The sequence below is a fragment of the Salvelinus alpinus genome, chromosome 3, assembly GCF_045679555.1.
Source record: "Salvelinus alpinus chromosome 3, SLU_Salpinus.1, whole genome shotgun sequence".
Lineage (NCBI taxonomy): Eukaryota > Metazoa > Chordata > Actinopteri > Salmoniformes > Salmonidae > Salvelinus > Salvelinus alpinus.
Window position 1 is genome coordinate 30,634,716 of NC_092088.1, and position 25,186 is coordinate 30,659,901.

A 25,186-nucleotide genomic window follows, 5' to 3' on the forward strand; every position below is an offset into this window, starting at 1 on the left:
TTATTCTGTTTCAAGAAATAAACATCCATTCTTATTTGCACGTAGAAACAAGCAATGGACGTTATTGTCATTTTGTTCTGACTGTTGTTAACATCCTTATTACCAGTAATATTTTAGACTGTACCATAATTATGGATCTTGCATGCAAACATGCATGTTCTAATTCACAGAGGGAATGCGCATGTGCATGTATAGTTTTTTCCAGCGGCCCCGCCCCCGACAGGTGTGGTCATTTAAAACGCTAATGACCATACAAAGATGTCTAAAAAGAGAAAGGTAGCAGAAAGGTAAACCGACGCATAGAAGTGTAATATTTTCAGAAAATATTCAAATGAGTGACTCAGAACAACAAGTAAGTTGACCGTTTTTGCGCTTCGTGTGCAAAGCTGAGATACACATGTATTGTTTAAGTACATTCGACTAAACCGCTCATCATTCTCAAAACAACTAGCCTACACGTGCTGCATCACATGCGTCGAATACACGCGAATGGTCATACATCAAAGTTGTAGTAGCCATCGAGTCTAGTTCATTCTAAGTTGTATGTCAAGTTATTCAATGGCGGTAGTATCGACAGCAGATGTCACCCTTGTATTTTCCTCCCTCTGTATTTTCTTTCAGGAGACTGAAACCGCAGTCTCTCAACCTCAGTGGCCAGAGAACGGAGGCCAATGGAGCGATGAAGAAGGGGGGGCAGGCATGGACGAGTGTGGATTGGCAGAGATGGCAGAGGAGGATGAGGAAATAGATATCTACAACAATGAGACGTTTGGAATGGGTATTTTTTATTTTTATTTGTATTTTTTTTACTGTTTAATGATGCACCCATGCATCAATATAAGTAACATAAAAAAAATCCCCATCAAATCTGTCAATTTAAGCTAGAAATATATATGTTATTTTTCATGGGCTGCGTCTCAATCCTCCGCATCCGCCCATGTCGGCCTTCCGCATGTGCGGTGGCTGTGTTTGTCAGACCATGAGACATCTTGAAAATGTCTGTAGCGTCCAAACAGTGTAACGTCCAAAGGGGAGACTCTCACGAACACGGTGCTCTATGACCCCCACAAGTGTCACGGGACACCTCTGAAAGTTGCCCATACAAATGAATGGAAGTATGGAGCTAGTTTTGTGCCATCAAATGGGTTAAATATGTGGCCAAATAAACTAATATTTCCTGAGCTTTCTTATATCTCCTAGATATAGGATAGGCTCTTCAAAACCTTACCCCCCCCACCACCAGTTTAAACTTTGAGGCTAGGAACTGTGACAGCAAATGCCAAGAATACAACTAAATAGAATAATTTACGTCATAACTTAACCCATCTAAATGTTTTACAATGGGCCTCTAGATATGGATACAGAAGTGGGGGACACGGAAGAGGAGCCCACCAACCCTCTGTTCCAATTTGGAGAGAAGCCACCTGCCCCACCTGTCTTGCCATCCCTCTCCCCCAGCTCCCCCTCCTTCTCTCCCAGGACCCTGCCACAACTCCGGGTCCAGGGCCCACCGGGCCGACGAGGAAGGGGACAGAGGGGAGGTCAGGCCATGGCGCAGATGTTTGAAGACCCAGCTGTGGTGAGGACTGTGGAGGGGCGACCAAGTTTGCAGGTGATTACTACTCTTGAGAGGTCAGTTGTATCCAGTAGGAAGAAAATGTTTTGAAACTGGATGTAGTACCTGAATTTGACCAATAAAACACATTTTCTATTGCAAAACATGTCCTCATTCAACCATTCTACGGTCTCTAGTTTACACATTACCATTTGTTTTTTTCTCAGAGCTTGGACAGCGCTATAGTGGACGTTGGGAGCGTCTCCTACTGGGATGATCTAGATCCAGATGCTGTGAGTTATTTGTCACAACCCCATTCTGATGACAAAATATATTTACTGTCATTTTACCTACTCTGCTCTTCTTTTCTCTCACAGTGGATGTTATCATCTTATGAGAGAACCAGACACGCCTCTGGATCAGTATTGCAGGTAGTGGGCGTTATATGTGGAAGACTACCAACACAGGATAATACCACTTTTTCAAAGAAATCTGATACTGAAAATTAAGGGGATTATGCCACGTTTAGTAGCATTAGACCCTAATGGTTAGTTTGGCACATTTGGGTGTTCTCTTACGACAGGACCCGGCCATTGTGTGTGTGATGGACAGTCATGCCCCTGGCAGAGGACCGAACTACCTGGACTCTCACTACCCGTTCTCCAACTCAAGTGGGAGGAGAGGGGGCTTAAGAGGGTCATACTCAAATAGACCATTTGGGCAAAGATGCCCATCTCAGGTAATTGACTGGTGGAGTAGTTGTCTGAAGACTAGGGCACAAGGGAGAGATGGCCAAAGATGGTCTATTGTTGGGTAGTTGACCTGAATCTTTGGTAAATATTAGTTGAATGACTATGGAACACACTGCCCAGTCTACGGCCGATGGCAAATTTACATGTATTTGTATTACTTCCCTTGCAGATTAACACCATGTTGCCCAGCTCTCCCATCATCTCCCGAGGACCTTTCACCACACAACAGCCATATAACCAGGTTCCTGCCTTCCCATCAATAGTTCCCCTGTTGTGTACATTTAGAAGTGATCTGCTCACAAGTTGTATGAATTTGTTAATGTATCTGCATGCCAGAAGCATGTAGGGAGATGTAATTCTCTAGTTCTGTTGGTGTGAGTTGTAATGGAGACGTTCTGTTCACTCAGGCGGGGGGCTTCCTCTCGCCCTCACCACGTCCCTGCCCCTCCACCCCTCAACCTCTGACCCCGAAAATGATGCAGCTTCGCTTTGGTGCAAACTCCCCAAGACCCTCTCCCTTCTACAGCCCCTCGTCAAATCGTGTGCAGCGATTCAGGTCTGTGTCGTAATTAGATTTTGTTCCGTACCTTTCTGAGTGAAGAACCTACAAGGACAAGCTTTGGGGACACCTGCTCTGGTTCTTTTGTCTCTGACCACAATCTGATGAGAGAATGTATCTCACTATTCTATCAAATGGCTTATAATTGTACTGCGTATTCTTAAAGATGAATAGGGTTTGACCTATAATCACATGTCTCTCCCCAACAGGTTCCCTGGTCCAGTGACACAGCTTCACCCCCAACACAGACGACTGTTGAGTCAAAGGCAACAGAGATCCCAAAGGTTTGGCACGTGCTTCTACTTATTTTAAATTGACTTATATTTGATATTATTACCCTATGTCTAAAATGTGGTTGCTTGACCAGTCCTAGAGTGAGTTATGTCCAGAGATCAAAGAAACTCTTATCATATTCAACATGGTTGCGCTTAATATTTCTGCCAATGTGTTGCTTCTTGGACGCATTAGTTTAAACACTAACCTATTTCCCAGACCCTATTCCTGGAATAAATCGCTTTCAATGGAGATTCTCTATTGTACTAGCTTTTTAGGACAGGATATGCTTGAGCCCTATTCGGACGGTGTTCATTTTACTGGGGGAGGTCGGGTAATTATGTGCATGAGCATAAAACGCCACATTTTAATTTCAATCCCGTGCAAATCTGCCATGTCAGTCATTTTTACATGGCAGAATAGAAACAAGTCCAGCCAGAATAACCTACTGTTTTTCGTTGAACTCAAGTCCTCTGACAATACTAGGCCTGTGCGCATCAACATCCCTGTGTTTTGAGGCATTTGAGTTTGACAGGTGCTGCTAGCAGTTTGAGCAAGAACATAAGAACTGATTTGATAAATTGATTCTTAAAACAAAGTGCTGCGCATATATTTATTATCAACTTGCACAGTGAATACTTTTGTTTATACGTTTTGTGCCAATGTATTGAAATTTAACATAGCCAAATGCGTCAGTTTAGTAAGGCCTAAATGTGCAATAAAAAAGTATTGTGCCCATGCCTATTTAAGGAAACCCTGGCTGTTGATGTAGGCAATGGATCGCAAAGCAGGGCATCCCTGACTCACCACTGAAACATTTTGGAAATAGCTATTTCTCTTTCATCCTTAAATGTGTTTCGTGTGCTTCTGAGCAGCACATCAGCAGGATGGAGGGCTTTTTTATTATGAGGGACTACCATGGATCGCTAAAATGGCCCTAATGATTATGATCACAAAATGTAAATCTTATGGACACCTTTACATTTGACAGCCAAGCACAAGTCTAGACACAGCTAGAATAAGAACCTCCAGGCTTCCGTCTTGATTCAAAATTACAGGGGGAAGTTTGGAAAAACAAGTCCTGTGTGAATCATCCTCTGGAATATGGAAGCATGCTGGAGTAACAATTACGTAACCACTGTTCTCTAGTAATACTAGTCCTGTCCAAATCGGGCTTTAGTCTGTGTCAGGGTGTCGGTCAATTCGGAACTTAATTAAATTCCATGCATGAATTGAAATTCGAATTGGACACACCCCACAGGAAGCAGAATTTAATTAGAATGATGTAGAATTTAATTAAACTGAGACATGATTCATGAAATCTCATTCCTTTGACAATTATTTTACCAAAAGCATCTGTCTCTTATTAATGCAATGAATACAGATAGCACTTCAAATATATTAGCTTGATTGCAACTCGGATGTCACAGTATTTGTTTGTATTTTTGTCATGATATTAGGTTTGATGCATTCTGGGAATTGTTTTTTCCTTCATATTTAACATGTAAGTGAATTATTATTTATCATTATAGAGATATTAGAATATTTCCAGTCTACTGTAATGAGAACTTTAGGAGAATGTCTATAAATAAAATGTATTACATAGTATTGGTCACCAAATGTCAAAATACAAATGTTTTTAGTGATGTATTGAATAAATTAGCCTGTTTGAATTTCTTTGAATTAAATTCTACCTCCTTTAATTCCAATTCTGCTTCCTGTGTGGTAAATTGAATCAGAATTGGAGCAATTTGCTACTTTAATTCATAATTGGCCTAAACCCTGCTCGGTCTCCCATAAACCTGCCCCAAAGGAATTTTAAGGTACTCTACTTTTTTAATATAAAAGCTTTGCTTTGATAATTGAAGCTTATAATGACTTGTTGATCTCCCTCTAGAAAACCAGACAGCTGGGACCCCTACTGTAACCTCATGTCGGCTAAAGAGAAAGAGTGGATCATTAGACTACAGATGATTCAGCTCCAGAGCGAGAATCCCCACCTGGACGACTACTACTACCAGGTACTGTAGGTTAGCTGGCACTTCTCACTCCTCTCATTCTTTGTTGTCTAACCTTCAATCCTCTGAGGTATGATTTTAGTTCCACATTCTCCTCCAATAACTTGGTACCCAATTCTCTACTAAAACCCCCACAGCTATCTTTCTGCATGTTCTTTCTTTTATACCATAACCACAGTTTACTTTTGGAATGATTTCCAGAAAGGGCTGTTGCATGATGGCTCTCCTCTCACATTGTGCTGTAGGAGTACTATCGGCGAATGGAGGCCAAGCTGGCAGAGGAGGAGTTGGGCATGCGAGGCAAGAGGGAGCCGCCCAAACTCACCACCCCCTACGTCACCAAGATGGACTCTTACACCCCAGGTTTCTCAAAATACCCCACATGCACTGGTCCTTAACTGTGCATGGTGCTGAAGTGTATTTTGGAAGTGGTCATTGTTTGTATGCGGCTGAATGTTTGCATTTTCTTTAACCCGAGTGATGCTGTTGATCTTTCAGTGGTGCACATCGAGGGTTCCCTAGGCCAGGTCGCCGTGTCGACGTGTTTCTCTCCTCGACGAGCGATCAATGCAGTTGCAGCCCACTGTCCACACGAGGTGAGAACATGCTTTGGGCACTTTTTGAAACCCTTTTTGAAGAATGTACAACAGTTAAACTGCAAGTGTACGTTCTCTGAATGGTCCCCTCCTCGCAGGAACTAAAAGACATCAGGCAACAGCGATTAGACGTCCTAAAGAAAATAGAAAAGGTAAAGTACAGAAAATGGCATGTTGAAGGAGTGTTCCACTTTATTTTCATCCCAAAAATGTATGTATACACTACCGTTCAAAAGTTTGCGGTCCATTTTAAAATAACCTGAAATACATCAGAAATACAGTGTAGACATTAATATTGTAACTGACTATTATTGCTGGAAAAGGCCGTTTTTTTAAAATGGAATATCTACATAGGCGTACAGAGGCCCATTATCAGCAACCATCACTCCTGTGTTCCAATGGCACGTTGTGTTAGCTAATCGCATGTTGTGTTAGCTAATCCAAGTTTATAATTTTAATTTTAATTGATCATTAGAATACCCTTTTGCAATTATGTTAGCACAGCTGAAAACTGTTCTGATTAAAGAAGCAATAAACCTGTCCACCTTCAGACTAGTTGAGTATCTGGAGCATCAGCATTTGTGGGTTCGATTAGACTCAAAATGACCAGAAACAAATAACTTTCTTCTGAAACTCGTCAGTCTATTCTTGTTCTGAGAAATGAAGGCTATTCCATGCGAGAAATTGCCAAGAAACTGAAGATCTTGTACAATGCTGTGTACTACTCCCTTCACAGAACTGCGCAAACTGGCTCTTCCCAGAATAGAAAGAGTGGGAGGCCCCGGTGCACAACTGAGCAAGAGGACAAGTACATTAGCTTGTCTAGTTTGAGAAACAAACGCCTCAAGTCCTCAACTGGCAGCTTCATTAAATAGTACATGCAAAACACCGGTCTCAACGTCAACTGTGAAGAGTTGACTCTGGGATGCTGGCCTTCAGCCTCTTCACTGTTGATGTTGAGACTGGTGTTTTGCATGGACTATTTAATGAAGCTGCCAGTTGAGGACTTGAGGCATCTGTTTCTCAATCCAGGTAGTCACTCCTGGTTTAAGTAAAATTTATTCCGTTGGTGCCTAATGAACATCACCCAAGACAAGCGTCATTATGATTCCACTATTTATAAGGTAACTCCTATATGTGTCGTTAACACAATACCTGCTATAGTTCCTGAGTATTATCACTATCATCAAACTTAATTTGGTAATGGAAATAAATCAAGTAGATTAGGATAAATTTCACACTCATTCACCAATCGTTCATACATTGGCAGTGTACATTTATATTAACTTACAGTATACTTATCCTATAATTCCAGTATTAACTTATAATGATTATAATTTCAGATCAGTTTCTCAATGCATTCTTAATCTAAATTACTATAAATTTAGCAGTGTAGACCTCTACAATTAACCTGATACCCCAAATTTATAGACTTTTTAATTTTTGGGCACAGTTGAACCACCCCCCCCCCCCCTTTCCCCCTTCAGGCACTGATTGTCCTGGCGTCTTCATTGTCTTCTTCAGATAGCTTTACAGTTCAAAGTGGATGGCCCATGATAATGTGCCACCTGTTGTCTTGTCCATTCATCAACCACTATACCAGCAACATCTCAGGAGTGTGACAGGATTCCACGTGGGGAGAGAAGACATGAGAGAAGAAACTGTTGATAGCTTAGATTGGATGCTGTAAACGGTTGCTGGCACGGACTCGGGTCTCGGTAGAAGCGGTGCGGACAGGGCCATATTGAACGCCTTTGTCGCTTTTCTTCAGCCAGTTACACAGGGTTTTGCGGTTCACGCACTGTTCTCGTGGTCAAATGATCCCTTCCATGCATTAAGACACCAACTGTGACCTCGAGAGGAAAGATCAGAATAACATTTCAGTTCATTTCCGATTCAGGAAATCCAGACAAGCATGGACTTTAAATGATTACTTTTACCAATTATTCTTAATACCAATGTCTAAACATATGTCAAAGAGAATTACACATTCTATTGAAACAATTTTTTTCATTTTGGCTTATCCTCCCCATCACATTGTTAATTTCATCGCAGAGCCACAGGATCAGGAAGTTGGACCTCGAACCCATCGGGAGAAATCCCAACAATCCAGCAGTCCTAATCTGGTAAATTTGTATAAAAACAGAATAAGCAACACGACAATACACTCCTTCACATATCACTCAATACATTCCTTACATTTCACACAAGGTGTGTGAACTTCAATCCAAAACTTGTACCTCCCCATTTGACACATGACTCCCAATGTGAATAATGTATAAAAAAATATGGGGGAAAATCGACTACTGGTCAAAATAGAACAATAAACACTACCCTCAATAATTCCATTAAAAGAATTATATATATATACAGTATATATATACACAGTTGCAGTCGGAAGTTTACATCCACTTAGGTTGGAGTCATTAACTTGTTTTTCAACCACTCAACAAATTTCTTGTTAACAAACTATAGTTTTGGCAAGTCGGTTAGGACATCTACTTTGTGCATGACACAAGTAATTTTTTCCAACAATTGTTTACAGACAGATTATTTCACTTATCATTCACTTTCACAATTCCAGTGAGGCTGAAGTTTACAAGACCTCAGGGGAAAAAAATTGTAGACCCCCCCCTCCCCCCAAGTCTGGTTGATCCTTGGGAGCAATTTACAAACGCCTGAAGGTACCACATTCATCTGTACAAACAATAGTACGCAAGTATAAACACCATGGGACCACGCAGTCGTCATACAGCTCAGGAAGGAGACGTGTTCATTGGTTATATTTGTCTCCCAGAGATGAACGTACTTTGTTGCGAAAAGTGCAAATCGATCCCAGAACAGCAAAGGACCTTGTGAAGATGCTGGAGGAAACAGGTACAAAAGTATCTATATCCACAGTAAAACGAGTCCTATATCGACATAACCTGAGAGGCCGCTCAGCAAGGAAGAAGCCACTGCTCCAAAACCGCCATAAACAACCAGACCACGGTTTGCAACTGCACACGGGGACGAAGATCGTACTTTTTGGAGAAATGTCCTCTCGTCTGATGAAACAAAAATAGAACTGTTTGACCATAATGACCATCGGTGTGTTTGGAGGAAAAAGGGGGATGCTTGCAAGCTGAAGAACACCATCCCAACCGTGAAGCACGGTGGTGGCAGCATCATGTTGTGGGGGTGCTTTGCTGCAGGAGGGACTGGTGCACTTTACAAAATGGATGGCATCCTGAGGATGGAAATGTAGGTGGCTATATTGAAGCAACATCTCAAGACATCAGTCAGGAAGTTAAAGCTTGGTCGCAAATGGGTCTTCCAAATGGACAATGACCCCAAGCATACTTCCAAAGTTGTGGCAAAATGGCTTAAGGACAACAAAGTCAAGGTATTGGAGTGGCCATCACAAAGCCCTGACCTCAATCCTATAGAAAATGTGTGGGTAGAACTGAAAAGGCGTGTGCGAGCAAGGAGGCCTACAAACCTGATTCAGTTACACCAGCTCTGTCAGGAGGAATGGGCCAAAATTCACCCAACTTATTGTGGGAAGCTTGTGGAAGGCTATCCGAAACGTTTGACCCAAATTAAACAATTTAAAGGCAATGCTACCAAATACTAATTGAGTATGTGAACTTCTGACCCACTGGGAATGTGATGAAAGAAATAAAAGCCTAAATAATTCTCTACTATTATTCTGACATTTCACATTCTTAAAGTTTAGTGGTAATCCTAAGGGGCATTTTTACTAGGATTAAATGTCGGGAATTGTGACACACATTAGCCAAATACATTTAAACGTAGTATGTAAACTTCCGACTTCAACGTATATATTTATACCCATGTGGTCATATGAAAATAGACGTAAGACAGCCTACCCTTAGTCAAAGGCAACACCCTATCCTTCCTGTTGATCCAAATCACAAATATGGCTAAGAACTATGAACTTCATCATAATTATCAATATTACAAATTACCTACATTATCCAAATGGCTTTCCCAGTGAGGGTGATCAAACCACACCGGAAAGTCAGGTCAGAGGTCATACAAACCCTTCAAAGAAGTGTTTCTTACAATATTAGACTAATGTCAAACATTTCATACATTTTCGTATCCTAGGCTTCCAATACACGTCTTAACAAAATAATTTACACGTGTTTAACTCTGAACAAAACAACTTCAGAAGATTCCATGTGTGTCTGCCCCTTTTTAAGATAACTTTGCATGAAGACAAATGGAAAAATCACTAAACACAAATGAAATAGAACACACACAAGAAATCAAACACTATTTTAAAATGCCAACAAATAGTCATAAGTGTGTGTGTGGGGGGTTATTTGCAAACCTTAAGGTAAAAACCCAAATGGCCAGGCTTTATTTAATTTGGTAGTTTACGGCCTCAATCTCACTCGCTGCTCTCCCCAAGACCAGTCTCGGGAAACATTCCAAAGAGCTAATGAAACCTTTTCTGGAAAAGAAAGTGTACATTTCGTTAGCATTCACTATGCTACATCTTAATCAGCAATCCATGATAATTGTAAATCCCACTGTCCTTACTCCATTGATTAAATGCTTTTTTTAATCCACCCCTTTATTTAGCATGTACTACCCGTAGACACGGCGACGATATCTCGCCATCGAATTTAACGATTCACTGGTCTCTCTTCCCCATGATTCTCCATAACCACTGCTCCACAATGTTCATGAATGAAATAAATGTGCAATTCATTTTAGTTTTGGTAACCAATGCTAATTCCTCGTGACCCTTCACTTTCGTCCATTTATATACATTTCACAATAAAATGTCTCAAAAGATTTAAAAAAAACAAGATTTTCTGAGTTTGCGAGGAGTGTTTGCCCAAATAATTCTAATTTGTTACCTCTTTAGAATCCATTCCCCTGGCATTTCGCATAGGTTCTCCAAGCCAAAGTTATTTTTCCTGTGTCAAATTTAGCCAATTTGTCATAAGTAATCTGATATTTGATCCCTGGCATCTATTAAAAAGTTGTGTAAACGTGGTCTCCTCCTTCTCCATTCACATAAAGACCGTAATCTCTATGAACCACTATTGATCTAACCAAGGCCATTGACCTATGTGAAAGTTCCCTTTCCCGCTACTTTCAGGAGTGTATGCTACTGTTTTGACAAAGATGCAAATGCTTGCATCGCAGCATTCCATTCCCCCCCGACTGCATCGGGTGCGGTAGTCTCCATTATCACTATACACACATTCTTCCAATGACCAACAGCCCACACACCTAAAACAGGACTCTGCTGATTTTCCCTTTCCTCCCGTCTCTATTAACCTCTCTTGGGTAGGGGGCAGTATTTTCACATCCGGATGAAAAGCGTGCCCAAAGTAAACTGCCTGTTACTTAGGCACAGAAGCTAGGATATGCATATAATTGGTAGATTTGGATAGAAAACACTAAAGTTTCTAAAACTATTAAAATGTCTGAGTATAAATGAACTGATATGGCAGGCGAAACGCCCCCCCCAAAGAAAATTCAGCCTACCACTATTTTCAATGGCTGTCACTTTTATTATAAGGCGAAGTCCTCCCAGATTGCAGTTCCTAGGGCTTCCACTACATGTCAACATTCCTTAGGAAGAGTTTCAGGCTGGTTTTTTGAAAAAATGACTTTGAAATTCTGACTTTCGTGTCGCACCTGCCTGGTTGAAAAATGTTTTTCATGGTTTTGTATGCGGGGCGCTGTCCTCAGATAATCGCATGGTGTGCTTTCGCCGTAAAGCCTTTTTGAAATCTAACACAGCGGCTGGATTAACAGGAAGTTAAGCATTATTTTGATGTATTACACTTGTGATTTTATGAAAGTTAAATATTTATAATTCTGTAGTTTGAATTTCGCGCTCTGCAGTTTCACCGGATGTTGGTCAGGTGGGACGCTACCATCCCACCTGCCCATAAGAAGTTAACTATTTTCCAAGGTGGAGCTACCACTTCCCCGGAGAATAGTTATGGTGTTTGTGCCCATTAATTGGTCACCTTGTATTAGATCCAATACTATATCATCTGCAAATGTTTTACTGGAGAATACGTATGACATTATCTTATTCCAGTGTTGCGCCTCAAATATCACTGACACACATTACCAAAATTATTCACACTTGTCTTCCTATATCCATATAATCCCCAATAGGGCATAAACCAACCTCTCTCCTTATTGCTACTTTCTTTTAACCATGAATATGGCTTTCCTTCAGAATTGATAGGCAACCGTCTATTTTAAGATTAACCTGTAATGCGCCAAATGTAGAAAATACATTTGTGGGCTCAATACTACAGCCATTTACTACCCACAACTTTGATTATATCCAAGTTTTATCATGCAATAATTAATAACCATGTTTAGTTATCAATTATGATCATAGAGCTGTGACAATCACAATTACCTATCCACTTATTAGATTTAGGTAACTGTCTCATCTGATCACGCTACAGGTAATAAAATAATACTTGTTGTTGACAAGCATATTAAATTCATAGCCATATTATTCATATTTGATTGAGTTATTTAAATACGACTCCATTCTGTTATTCCAGCAGACCATTTAGGCAACAGACAAAAGTGTATTACCTCAAAATAGCCCCGCCATTCATGTTGAATACATTTGCCTTTTTAAGTCAAACTAAGCAATCTGCTAAAATGTTAGTTTTGTTTAAGATATAAACTCATCGGCAGTATCTGTCTAGGCAAAACATACCAATACTTGAATAACAATCAGAAACCCATATTTTAGTCAATAGCATAGACACAATGCTACTGAAATGACAAAGAAATCCTGCTAATAACCCAATTACAATGGTTTGTAGTCTTAACATCTGCCACATAATGACAATTCCCAGAAAATAGCCTTACAGTTCCACGCGTTTCGCCGCAGAGATTCTCCCATGCGCAAAAGGAATAGATTTAAATTAACATTAATTGATTTAAAACCAGATCTTGCGCCTTGTAATAAAAGTGACTTATTTTACTACGTCTAGCTCCGTAATGATGAGTAGTATGACGGCGACCCTAATTTGGCTTTGCACGATGTTACATATTATGTAGAGATTACACCTTAATTCGCTCTGACTTGATTGAAAAACTCCTCTCATACGGAAAAAAAGGCCTTAAGGGCAGTTTTATTTCAAATGTAGTACCCGGACTGAGGAAATCCAATAAGCGTTACATCGTTAGGGTAAGTTAACCAAAAGTGGACACCAATCAGTTTGAGACAATTTCCCAGACCTTTGTCAACAGTTCATCTTTATCAAATGATACATTAAAGGGACCAACTCAATCTACGTAGGTCTACATATGGGTTGTTTAAGTTACATCTCATTATATTCCCAGTATTACTTAATCAAATCTCTAGTAATCAATTATATACACACACACACTTCATAATTTTCATATCGTCACAGAATCCATATAGAACGTTTGGTATTCACAGCAACCAAATCCATCGGCTCAGCAAACATTCTCCCAGCAAAAAAAACTGAAGTTTCCCGGACACTGCCCTGCGTGTCATAGGATCCTAGATGGTTCTCTATCCTCCCAGAAACCACGGCCAAGTCTAGCCTACCAGAAACTATAGACTTGCTGATAACGTCCCGCTCTCAATACCAACCTGAGATATTCTATGATGGGTAGTTACGGAACCCCAAGAGAACATTATATCAACACTTATTATCCAAATTTTAATCATTTTATTATGCAAATATCTATATTTCCACACTCAACTCATCACATTCACACAGTACTGTTCCCAAATACACTTCAATCAATAATTTTATCACCTGCAGGAATATTTTCTTACATGGGTACATATGTGAAAGCTATAAACAAAATCCACTTAACTATTTTAAACCACTGCATATCATTAACTTATCTACTAATTATTATTTCTCAGGATCACACAGAACCTTAATGATCACCCACACAGGATTGATCAAATGCTCACACAGAATTGGTCAATGTCCACACAGAACATCATTGAAAGGTTAACCACAGAGTCAACCTACCGCGCCCACACAAAGCTTCTACAAAGGTTACCCACACAGGATTTCAAACCCTGTCTATATGAACAGGGAAACCCATAACATTTATCAAAGTCTTACCTAATTAGTGGTCCCGAAACAACTCCCAATAGTAACCCAAGTCATACCTGTTTACCTCATTTATCAAAACATTACACGTTATAATTTGAACTTCACTAAGCCAAATGCCCTCGCAAGGTGTTACCTGCACTCTAGTTCCTCGTTCAATAGGTTAACCTCACCAGTCCTACTGTGATCAACCCAGTACCACGGATCTGGACTTTTGGTAGCCTGCAACTGGCTAACAATCATGTCCAAGGATGCCTCACTTCAGAACACTTATCAACTCAGTCCTGCTAGTTACCCCAGCTGTGTCCCTCTTAAGGAAGACCTCGCTCTGAGCATACTCTCAACAGGGGCATTTATGGCTTTTATTATTATAATTTCCCCCCCCCTATCACTTATTGATTGTCCACTCTGACATCAATGTTCAATTAATGTCCAATTAGTACTATCAATTCTGTGCACTTTCAAGTTAAATTATTGAAAGAAACCAGTCTCACCCTTAATCCAATTCTGTTCGAAATGATTTATCCATTCAGCTGAGGCTCTCAGCCAGATGGGGATCCGATCATCTCCGAATAGGGGAGTGTGGCTTTCCCCAGCTGCATCTAATGCAACTCCCCGTGCACTGTTAACCTGAATTTCACTGGGAACAATCAGAAAAATGAAGTTCATTATCCCATCCTCGTTTCCAAAATTGTCGTGGAATTATTGTAATCAAAAGGAGACTTTATAAATATTTCTTAAACAATCAATCTTTATTTAATTACTGCAGTAATGGAGCTGGTCAACGACCCTCCCGTAGGTGATTCGTTGAGAGCCCAACGAGTGGATTTGAGCCACAGAATTTTATAGCAAAGGTGATGTTCATGACAAACGGATGTATGGAATGGGTCACAAGGTTAGGATTCGTATGAAAGATGATTAATAATTCACACTAAACAGTATGTTGTGTAAAGACTGTTCTCATTGTGTAGAGACCAGGGTCTGGCCCTCAACTCTATACTGGAGCCATCTCCCCTGGTAACCCAGTACAGAAACAATAACTCATGCTATGAAATGCGGTCTTGTTAGGCTTATCGCAACAAAGACATCGTAAATCTCCTGTCAGAATGAAGGAACATTTTTATTTTCGTGTCAATTGGCAACCCATCCCTTATGGGATTAATTGACACATAAACAAACAATATCACATAAAGAGTGGGAAAAAATAAATACAAAATTATACATGATAGTAAATAAGGTTATCTAAACAATAATTACATCCCTGGAGCAGTAAAATAATATGCATATATAAACTCAGCAAAATAATGTCCCCTCGCTGTCAACTGCATTTATTTTCAGCAAACTTAACGTGTAAATATTTGGATGAACATAACGAGATTCAACAACTGAGACATAAACTGAGCAAGTTCCACAGACGTGACTAACAGAAATGGAATAATGTGTCCCTGAACAAAATCAAAAGTAACAGTCAGTATCTGGTGTGGCCACCAGTTGCATTAAGTACTGCAGTGCATCTCCTCCTCATGGACTGCACCAGATTTGCCAGTTCTTGCTGTGAGATGTTACCCCACTCTTCCACCAAGGCACCTGCAAGTTCCCGGACATATCTGGTGGGAATGGCCTTAGCCCTCACCCTCCGACCCCAGCAGGTCCCAGACGTGCTCAATAGATTTGAGATCCGGGCTCTTCGCTGGCCATGGCAGAACACTGACATTCATGTCTTGCAGGAAATCACGCACAGGACGAGCAGTATGGCTGCTGGCATTGTCATGCTGGAGGGTCATGTCAGGATGAGCCTGCAGGAAGGGTACCACATGAGGGAGGAGGATGTCTTCCCTGTAATGCACAGCGTTGAGATTGCCTGCGATGACCAGCTCAGTCCGATGATGCTGTGACACCGCCCCAGACCATGACGGACCCTCCACCTCCAAATCGATCATGCTCCAGAGTACAGCACATTCCTTCGACGATAAATGCAAATCCAACCATCACCCCTGGTGAGACAAAACCGCGACTCGTCTGTGAAGAGAACTTTCTTGCCAGTCCTGTCTGGTCCAGTGACGGTGGGTTTGTGCCCATAGGCGAAGTTGTTGCCGCTGATGTCAAACAGTACGGACGTTGCAATTTATTGCCCTGTCCACATCTTCAGTCGTCATGCCTCCTTGTAGCATGCCTAAGGCAGGTTCACAAAGATGAGCAGGGACCCTGGGCACCTTTTGGTGTTTTTCAGTTGAAAGGTCTCTTTAGTGTCCTAAGTTTTCATAACTGTGACCTTAATTGCCTACCGTCTGTAAGCTGTCAGTGTCTTAACGACCGTTCCACAGGTGCATGTTCATTAATTGTTCATGGTTCATTGAACAAGCATGGGAAACAGTGTAAACCCTTTACAATGAAGATCTGTGAAGTTATTTGGATTTTTACGAATTACCTGAAAAAGGGACGTTTCTTTTTTTCTGAGTTTACATACACTGTGTATGTATATATATATTATATACACATACATACAGAAAAAAATAAATAGTAGTCACTTGAACCCAGTCTGACAGAGGATTAATATGGTAGACAAGCCTATACACACCATTAACCACGTAGAAGCTACAATTGTTTCACTATTATAGGTAGCCCTTTTTCTTTTATTCCAGGCTTTATCTAAATATTCCGCAAACGGAAATAAACAATGGACAAAAACCATTTCAGTTTCTCATCACTCAGCCACATAATGCCAGGGTATATCTGGTGTGGTTTCTGGAATAAGAGCAAGCGTATATCATGGTAGAAAGAGCAATGGAGGATTAAATTAATTTCGTTCTCTATTTCTTCGAAGTCATAATTACATTCCGTTTCACCACAATACCGACTTGTTTCAATACGCAATATCCCTGATCTTACCTGTGCACATAGTGATCTCTTTTTAGGTAGGTTATACTTAATATATCTCACACACGAATTCACCCTTAATCAAACAAAAGGTTCTAAATGTATTTGTGCTAAATCTGAGGCCCACTTTCAGTTCAGAGTGAAGAACCCTCTATTCTGTTGCATAAAACAACCATTTGATGCAATTACAGTATTATAACATAATTTTCTCCATAATTTCTATAACACCCTTTAACATGAAGGAGAAAAAAAAAAAAGTGAACCACTCATTTAATTTCAATATGCCATTTTGTAGGATAAGGTGGTTCCCAAAGTATCATTTTTGAAATGGGGGGGGGGGGGTGTGACTGTATATTTGTGGGATATTACCCCCACCCCCCACACTGTCTCCTGTAGTTGTTCATGGTGCTGCTGGAGGTAGAAGAGCAGCAGAGGATGAAGGCACAGGTGCTGGGGGAGGGTGAGGAGAAAGGGCTGATGGAGAAAACTGAGATAAAAGTGGAGTACATCTATTCCCAGCTACAGCATCCCGACCTGTGAGTCCTGCTCTCTGCCGGTTGTATCAAGTCACCTTGAGCTAAAGTTCCTTCAAAGTATTCATACCTCTTGACTTATTCCACATTTTGTTACAGCCTGAATTATGGATTAAATAGAATTCTCACCCATCTACACACAATACCCCATAATGACAAAGTGAAAAAACGTGTATTTAGAAATGTTTTCAGCATTTTGATTTTCAATAAATCTCATTTACAAAAGTATTCACACCCCTGGTTGAGGACTTTGTAGAATCACCTTTGGAACAGTACAGATTTGAGTCGTCTTGGGTATGTGGCTTTCAGCTTTGCACATCTGGATTTGGGTATTTGATCATACTTCCTTAAAACAGCAATCAAGTCTTCCCGCAGATTTTCAATGGGATTCAAGTCTGGGCTTTGGCTGTGCCACTCAAGGACTATCATGTTCTTGTTCTAAAGCCAATCCAGCATTGATTTGGCTGTATGCTTGGGGTCATTGTGCTGTTGGACTGTAAATCTTCACCCTAGACTGTCATTTGCACTGAAGCAGGTTTTCATCAAGGATTTGGTTCCATTCATTGTTCCTACTATCCTTACCAGGCTCTGTCCCTGCTGCTGAAAAGCATCCCCATAGCATGATGCTGCCGCCACCATGCTTCATGGTAGGGATGGTGTTAGATGGGCGATGAGCTGTGCCTGATTTTCTCCAGACATGGCGCTTTGCAGTCAGGCCAAAGAGTTAATTTTGTCTCATCAGACCAGAGTCGTTTGACTTATGATCTGTCTTTCACGTGCCTTTTGTGAACTCCAGGCGTATTGTCATGTGCCTTTTTCTCAGGAGTGGCTTCAGTCTGGCCACTCTCCCATAAAGCCCAGATTGGTGAAGGGCTGTAGAGACTGCTGCCCTTCTGGCAGGTTTTCCCATCTCAGCCAAGGAACTCTGTTCTGTCATTGTGTTCTTGGTCACCTTCTTGACCAAGGTCCTTGCTCAGTTTGGTCAGACAGCCAGCTCTAGGCAGAGTCTGGGTAGTTCCACATTTGTTTTTCTATTTCCCTTTGCTCGAGACCACTGTGCTCTTGGAAACTTTCAACACAAGAAATTGTTTTATACCCTTCCCCAGATATACACTACAGGTCAAAAGTTTTAGAACACCTACTCATTCAAGGGTTTTTCTTTTCACTATTTTCTACATTGTAGAATAATAGTGAAGACATCAAAACTATGAAATAACACATATGGAATCGTATAGTAAACAAAGTGTTAAACAAATAAAAAATATATTTGAGATTCTTCAAATAGCCACCCTTTGCCTTGATAGCTTTGTACACTCTTGGCATTCTCTCAACCAGCTTCACCAAGAATGCTTTTCCAACAATCTTGAAGGAGTTCCCACATGCTGTGCGCTTGTTGGCTGCTTTTCCTTCACTCTGCGGTCCGACTCATCCCAAACCATCTCAATTTGGTTGAGGTCGGGTGATTGTGGAAGCCAATTCATCTGATGCAGCACTCCACTTCTTGGTCAAATACCCCTTACACAGCCTGGAGGTGTGTTGGGTCATTGTCCTGTTGAAAAACGAAGGATAGTCCCACTATATGCAAACCAGATGGGATGGTGTATCGCTGCAGAATGCTGTGATAGCCATGCTGGTTAAGTGTGCCTTATTCTAAATAACAGTGTCACCAGCAAAGTACCCCCACGCCATAACACCTCCATGCTTTACTGTGGGAAATACACATGCGGAGATCATCCGTTCACCCACACCGCGTCTCACAAAGACACGGCGGTTGGATACAAAATCTAATTTGGACTCCAGATCAAAGGACAAATTTCCACAGGTCTAATGTCCATTGCTTGTGTTTCTTGGCCCGGGCAAGTCTTCTTATTGGTGTCCTTTTTAGAAGTGGTTTCTTTGCAGCAATTTGACTATGAAGGCCTGATTTCACGCAGTCTCCTCTGAACAGTTGATTTTGAGATGTCTGTTACTTGAACTCTGAAGCATTTATTTGGAATGCAAATTCTGAGCCTGGTAATTCTAATGAACTCTGCAGCAGAGGTAACTCTGGGTCTTCCATTCCTGTGGTGGTCCTCATGCATGAGAGCCAGTTTCATCATAGCGCTTGATGGTTTTTGCGACTGCACTTAACTTCAAGAACTTTTTCTAGAAGTTTCTTTTTCTAGATTGACTGACCTTCATGCATTAAAGTAATGAACTGTTTCTCTTTGCTTATTTGAGCTGTTCTTCCCATAATATGGACTTAGCCCTATTTGGTAAAATACCATCTTCTGTATACCACTCCTACCTTCTCACAACACAAATGATTGGCTCAAACGCTTTAAGAAGGAAAGAAATTCCACAAATGAACTTAACAAGGCACACCTGTTAATTGAAATGCATTACAGGTGACTACCTCATGAAGCTGGTTGAGAGAATGCCAAGAGTGCACCTGCTGTCAAGGTAAAGGGTGGCTATTTTTGAAGAATCTCAAATATAAAATATATTTTGATTTGTTTAAAGCTTTTTTTGGTTACTACATATGTGTTATATAGTTTTGATGTCTTTATTTTACAATGTCGAAAATAGTAAAAAATAAAAACCATTGAATGAGTAGGTGTTCAAAAGTTTTAGAACGGTAGTATATGCCTCGTCATAATTATCTCTGAGATCTACGGTGATATAGTTATGGTAATGTTTCTGATCTGACATGATCTGTCAACTGTGACCTTATACACTGATTGTATAAAACATTTAGAACACCTGCTCTCTTTATGACCTAGACTGACCAGGTGAAAGCTACAGTATGATCCCTTATTGATGTCACTTGTTAAATCCACTTCAATCAGTGTAGATGAAGGGGAGGATACAAGTTGAAGGATATTTTAAGCCTTGAGACATGGCCCATTGAGGGTGAATGGGCAAGACAAAAGATTGTCCGTTCAAGTGTCTTTGAACGGGGTATGGTAGTAGGTGCCAGGCGGTTTGTAGCAAGAACTGCAACGCTGCTGGGTTTTTCACGCTCAACAGAGCACCTACTACTAAGCACCTACTACCAAAAAAGCTTTAAACAAATCTAAATATATTTGAGATTCTTCAAAATAGCCAGCATTGGAGTCAACATGAGCCAGCATCCTTGTAGACTCCATGCCCTGATGAATTTAGGCTGTTCTAATGGCATGGAGTCCAACTGTGGCCAATTGTTTGGACATGATTTAGAAACACCTGTCTATACACAGTGTACAAAACATTAAGAACACCTTATTAATATTGAGTTGCGCCCCACCTCCCCCTTCTGAAAACTTTTCCATTTTGAGGTGTTTTTTTTCACACCCATCTGTTTTGACTTCATGCTGGAACACAACAAAATGTGGGATAAGTCCATGTGGGTATGAACACTTTCTGAAGGCACTGGTCTACTTTAAACACCAAATTCAACAAGTAATTCCTGCATCCATTTAGAAATTCTTAACTTTCAGGTTCTCACATTATTCTTATATTATACAGTGATTCAGTACTTGTCATATATTTCACCCTAGAGAGGCAGGGGAAGAATTTCTGCCATGTCTCCTGGTGTCCAAAGGAAAGCAGCTACTGGCTCGACTCCTCCCCTTCCTGTCCCATGACGCCGCGTTGAAAGTCTTAAGCATGGTGACTTCTCACCTGCCTGTACTCATGAGCAGAGACGCAGATGAGGTCAGTTAAAAAATAAAATGTAATGTTCTGGTGTATGGCACCGTGTTACTTAGGGTTGTGGAATGTTTAAAGGTATATTGTGTAGAACAAACATGCCTCTGACTTGTAGAGTAAGGAATCAAGTCAGTTATTTTAGTTTTGCCTACTGAACATGGCACTGTTTATTTGTATGAAATACTGCCTGCTTGACTGAAGAATAATCCATACTCTCACTTCCACACAACCGTGGCGTTCCACACATCCCTGCAGTCTCTTCCGGTTTTGTACCCATCTCTTCGAATTGTGATCGGAGGCATGACCTTCAGTCAGCTTATTGGGGTCCTTAAAGACTTTACGGCATCACTTCCCGACTCCAGCGGTGGCAGCATGTGCCTCTCTCTTGTCTGCCAAAGCAAGGTTTGTTACACTTTTCACTTTCTCACATACAAAGAATAGCTACAATATTTGACTGTCCAATGTTTTACTATTGTGTGTTGCGTTGCGCTGCCCTGTTGTCTTGTTCGTCATTCTCCCATTTTACCTTTCAGTTTGGGCTCTCCTTACTCTACGCCCTGCTGTCCCAAGGAGAGAGGCTACTGTCCTCTGATGTTCCTCTGGAGCCCAGCATTGGTGACTTTGAAACCTGGTACAACTGCCTTCATTCCTAGCAATGTCTTTGTCCACATGCAACACTGTCCCTAAGTTGTAAATAGACATACTCGTAGGCTACAGTTAAGCGTGTCTGTACATGGTCCTTGCCCCTTGTTGTTCGTATTGACCATTTTGTCATCTTTATCTCCAGGACAGACACAGTCTTCCTGGTGGCATCGCAGCTATCCCAGACTGCTCTGGTGGAGCCCCTTCTCCTACCCTCAAACCTTCTCACACTCTTCTGCCGCTACCTGGACAAGCGTACCATCCACCAGCTGAAGAGCAATATGGAGTGAGTGTCAGAATTGACAGCACATACTTTATTTTAAAGATGTTCTATGCATGCATTGCAAAAAAAAAAGCTCATCGTAACCAATCCCAAGGTGTATTCATTCAAAAACATTATCTCTTATCTAGATCTGCGACTGGATACCTGGCTCTTCCGTCGTAGTAGGCAAGGACATCTGAAGCAGAGACTGTGTTTTGGCTAATGTACAGAATGTAATGAGCACCAAAATGAAAACGAGTGGGCATGCATACCCTGAGGTATTCCCTCGGCATAGACGTACCACATTATGGCTGCATTTACACAGACAGCCCAATTCTGACATTTTTTTCAATAATTGGTCTTTTGACTAATCAGATCAGCGCTGAAAAATATTTGATGTGAAAAGATCAATTAGTGGAAAAAATATCAGTTGGCCTGCCTGAGTAAATGCAGCCTATGCTACCCATGCATTGTTCTCCTTGTATGCAAAATGTGTTGTCTTAGAACACATGAATGCCATTCTTCTTATTCCTTCCTTTTTTTCTTCCCTCATTCCCTCACTTTTTTTTGCACCATTCCGTTGTCTCGATCTGTTTCCTTTATCTGCTCCTTTTTATTTCCTACTTTCCTCCTCTTAGTCTCCAGTCCAGCGACTCAGATTTCCTCTCTAGTCACCAAAATTATCTTAATTTTTAACCTCTATAATCCAGTCCCATAGTTTTAACTGCTACAGTACCATAGTACCACAATGTGGTGTAATGGACATAAGTTAGTCCTATGATGTAACACAACCAGTAGATGGGGCTGAGCGATTATGTCAGCTCTCACTCTCCAGCTAACCTGCCTAATATTCAAGTCAAAATGAAAATATCAATCGATGTGTAATATCATTTCGGGAAGAGTAAGCTGTCATTTATCATTTTCATGATTTAAACGGTCTTCTCCAAAGAAATTGGTGTCTGAATCATGGAGGATTGTGCAGTTGCACTTTGTTAGTACGTGTGTAGGTTACATTTTGTCATGGAAAAATCTGTTTTCGTAAAATCTAATTGACTTCAAAAAAATTATTTGGAAGTTTGGTTTCTTTCTAAAAGATAAATGTATATGGTTTTCCAAAATGTACCCTCTATGCATATGTGCCATATGCTTTCTTCAATATTTATTTGAATATTTAAGTTGTAACTTGATCAAATTTAATCAGTTTAGTTGGAAACAGAATAATCACTCTTGTATAGCACTTGCAACATAAGAAATAAAATTCTTTAAAAAATAATTTGTCTTTAGTTTGAACAGTGTACACACCCCAAAACCTGCTCTGCAAGAGTAGACATGGGTTGATGACCCTTGTGTTGTCTGTTAGATATGGATCTCTTTGTGTAGGCTACTGGACAATTATCTGTAAATATATTTTCAACATTGTGTGTATACCCCTTCAAATTAGTGGCTTTGGCTATTTCAGCCACACCTATTGCTGACAGGTGTGTAAAATTGAGCACACAGCCATGCAATCTCCATAGACAGACACTGGCAGTAGAATGGCTGTACTGAAGAGCTCTTTCCACGTGGCACTGTCATAAGATGCCATCTTTCCAACAAGTCAGTGTCAAATTTCTGCCCTGCTAGAGCTGCCTCTGTCAACTAAGTGCTGTTAGTGTGAAGGGAAACCTCTAGAAGCAACAACTGCTCAGCCGTGAAGGGGTAGGCCATACAAGCTCATAGAGCGGGACCACAGAATGCTGTTGCGTGTAAAAAAAATTGTCTGTCCTCAGTTGCAACACTCACGACAGTTCCAAACCATATCTGGAAGCAACATCGGCTCAAACTGTTCGTCGGGAGCTTCATGAAATGAGTTTCCGTGGTCAAGCAGCCTAAGATCACCATGTGCAATGCCAAGCGTCAGCTGGAGTGGTGTAAAGCTCGCCCCCATTAGACTTTGGAGCAGTGGAAATGCATTTTCTAGCGTGATGAATCACACTTCACCGTTTGGCAGATGCCAGGAGAACGCTACCTGCACAGTTTGGTGAAGGAATAATTGTCTGGAGCTGTTATCATGGTTCTGGCTAGTCCCCTTAGCTCCAGTGAAGGGAAATATTAATGCTAAAGTCTAAAATGACATTCTAGACTGTTCCAACTGCGGCAACAGTTTGGGGAAGGCCCGCCCTTGTTTCAGTGTGACAATGCCCCCATGCACAAAGCGAGGTCCATACAGAAAGGATTTGTTGAGATCGGTGTGGAAGAACTTGACTGGCCTGCACAGAGCCCTGACTTTAACTCCATTGAACACCAAATCAAACTGCCAGGTCCTCTGGTTGCTTTTGACGAGCACAACCTTTTACTGTTTTCTCACGCCCTCAGGTGAACATCATGGACACATACTCTTAGGTACTTTCACTGATGCCGTATTGGTGTTGAACCAGTGCAATGAGGAGTTGACAAGTATCACAAAGCTACTTTCAGAATGTCTGTTGATAGATGTTGAAGGACACATTGGCAAGTTATGACAATATTCAAGACTAGATATACAGTGAAAGCGAAGACTTTACATGAGGACATTTTCAATCTGTTAAGCCATTCAAACTATTCATTTGAGAAATAACCCATTGCATACTACCATTCTGTGTAGATTTTTTTTATATATAAACTCAGCAAAAAAAGCAATGTTCCTTTTTCAGGACCCTGTCTTTCAAAGATAAGTTATTTGGATTTTTACAAATTAACAGTTCTTCATTGTAAAGGGTTTATACACCGTTTCCCATGCTTGTTTAATGAACCATAAACAATTAATGAACATGCACCTATGGAATGGTTAAGACACTAACAGCTTACAGACGGTAGGCAATTAAGGTCACAGTTCTGAAAACTTAGGACACTAAAGAGGCCTTCCTACTGACTCTGAAAAACACCAAAAGATGCTCAGGGTCCCTGCTCATCTGCGTGAACATGCCTTAGGTATGCTGCAAGGAGGCATGAGGACTGCAGATGTGGCCAGGGCAATAAATTGCAATGTCCGTACTGTGAGACGCATAAGACAGGGAGACAGGACGGACAGCTGATCGTCCAAGCAGTGGCAGACCACGTGTAACAACACCTGCACAGGATCGGTACATCCGAACATCTCACCTGCCGGACAGGTACAGGATGGCAACAACTGCCCGAGTTACAACAGGAACGCACAATCCCTCCATCAGTGCTCAGACTGTCCGCAATAGGTTGAGAGAGGCTGGACTGAGGGCTTGTAGGCCTGTTATAAAGTAGGAACTCACCAGACATTACCGGCAACAACGTCGCCTATGGGCACAAATCCACCGTTGCTGAACCAGACAGGACTGGCAAAAAGTGCTC

The 25,186-nt window shown here is 41.0% G+C and overlaps 1 protein-coding gene across 1 annotated transcript; it reads left to right on the forward strand.

The window, feature by feature from the left end:
* The first annotated feature begins 245 nt into the window (after positions 1 to 245).
* patl2 (PAT1 homolog 2) lies at positions 246 to 23,117 on the forward strand. The gene is made up of 19 exons (XM_071390996.1): positions 246 to 352; positions 622 to 778; positions 1,353 to 1,612; positions 1,783 to 1,848; positions 1,933 to 1,986; positions 2,139 to 2,294; positions 2,477 to 2,548; positions 2,715 to 2,863; positions 3,076 to 3,150; positions 5,037 to 5,160; positions 5,403 to 5,520; positions 5,656 to 5,753; positions 5,852 to 5,905; positions 17,135 to 17,274; positions 20,790 to 20,946; positions 21,196 to 21,342; positions 21,474 to 21,571; positions 21,728 to 21,868; positions 21,994 to 23,117. Exons 1-19 carry the CDS (start codon positions 332 to 334, stop codon positions 22,025 to 22,027), a joined length of 2,121 nt encoding a protein of 706 aa, XP_071247097.1. The 5' UTR covers positions 246 to 331; the 3' UTR covers positions 22,028 to 23,117.
* Positions 23,118 to 25,186: the final 2,069 nt, after the last annotated feature.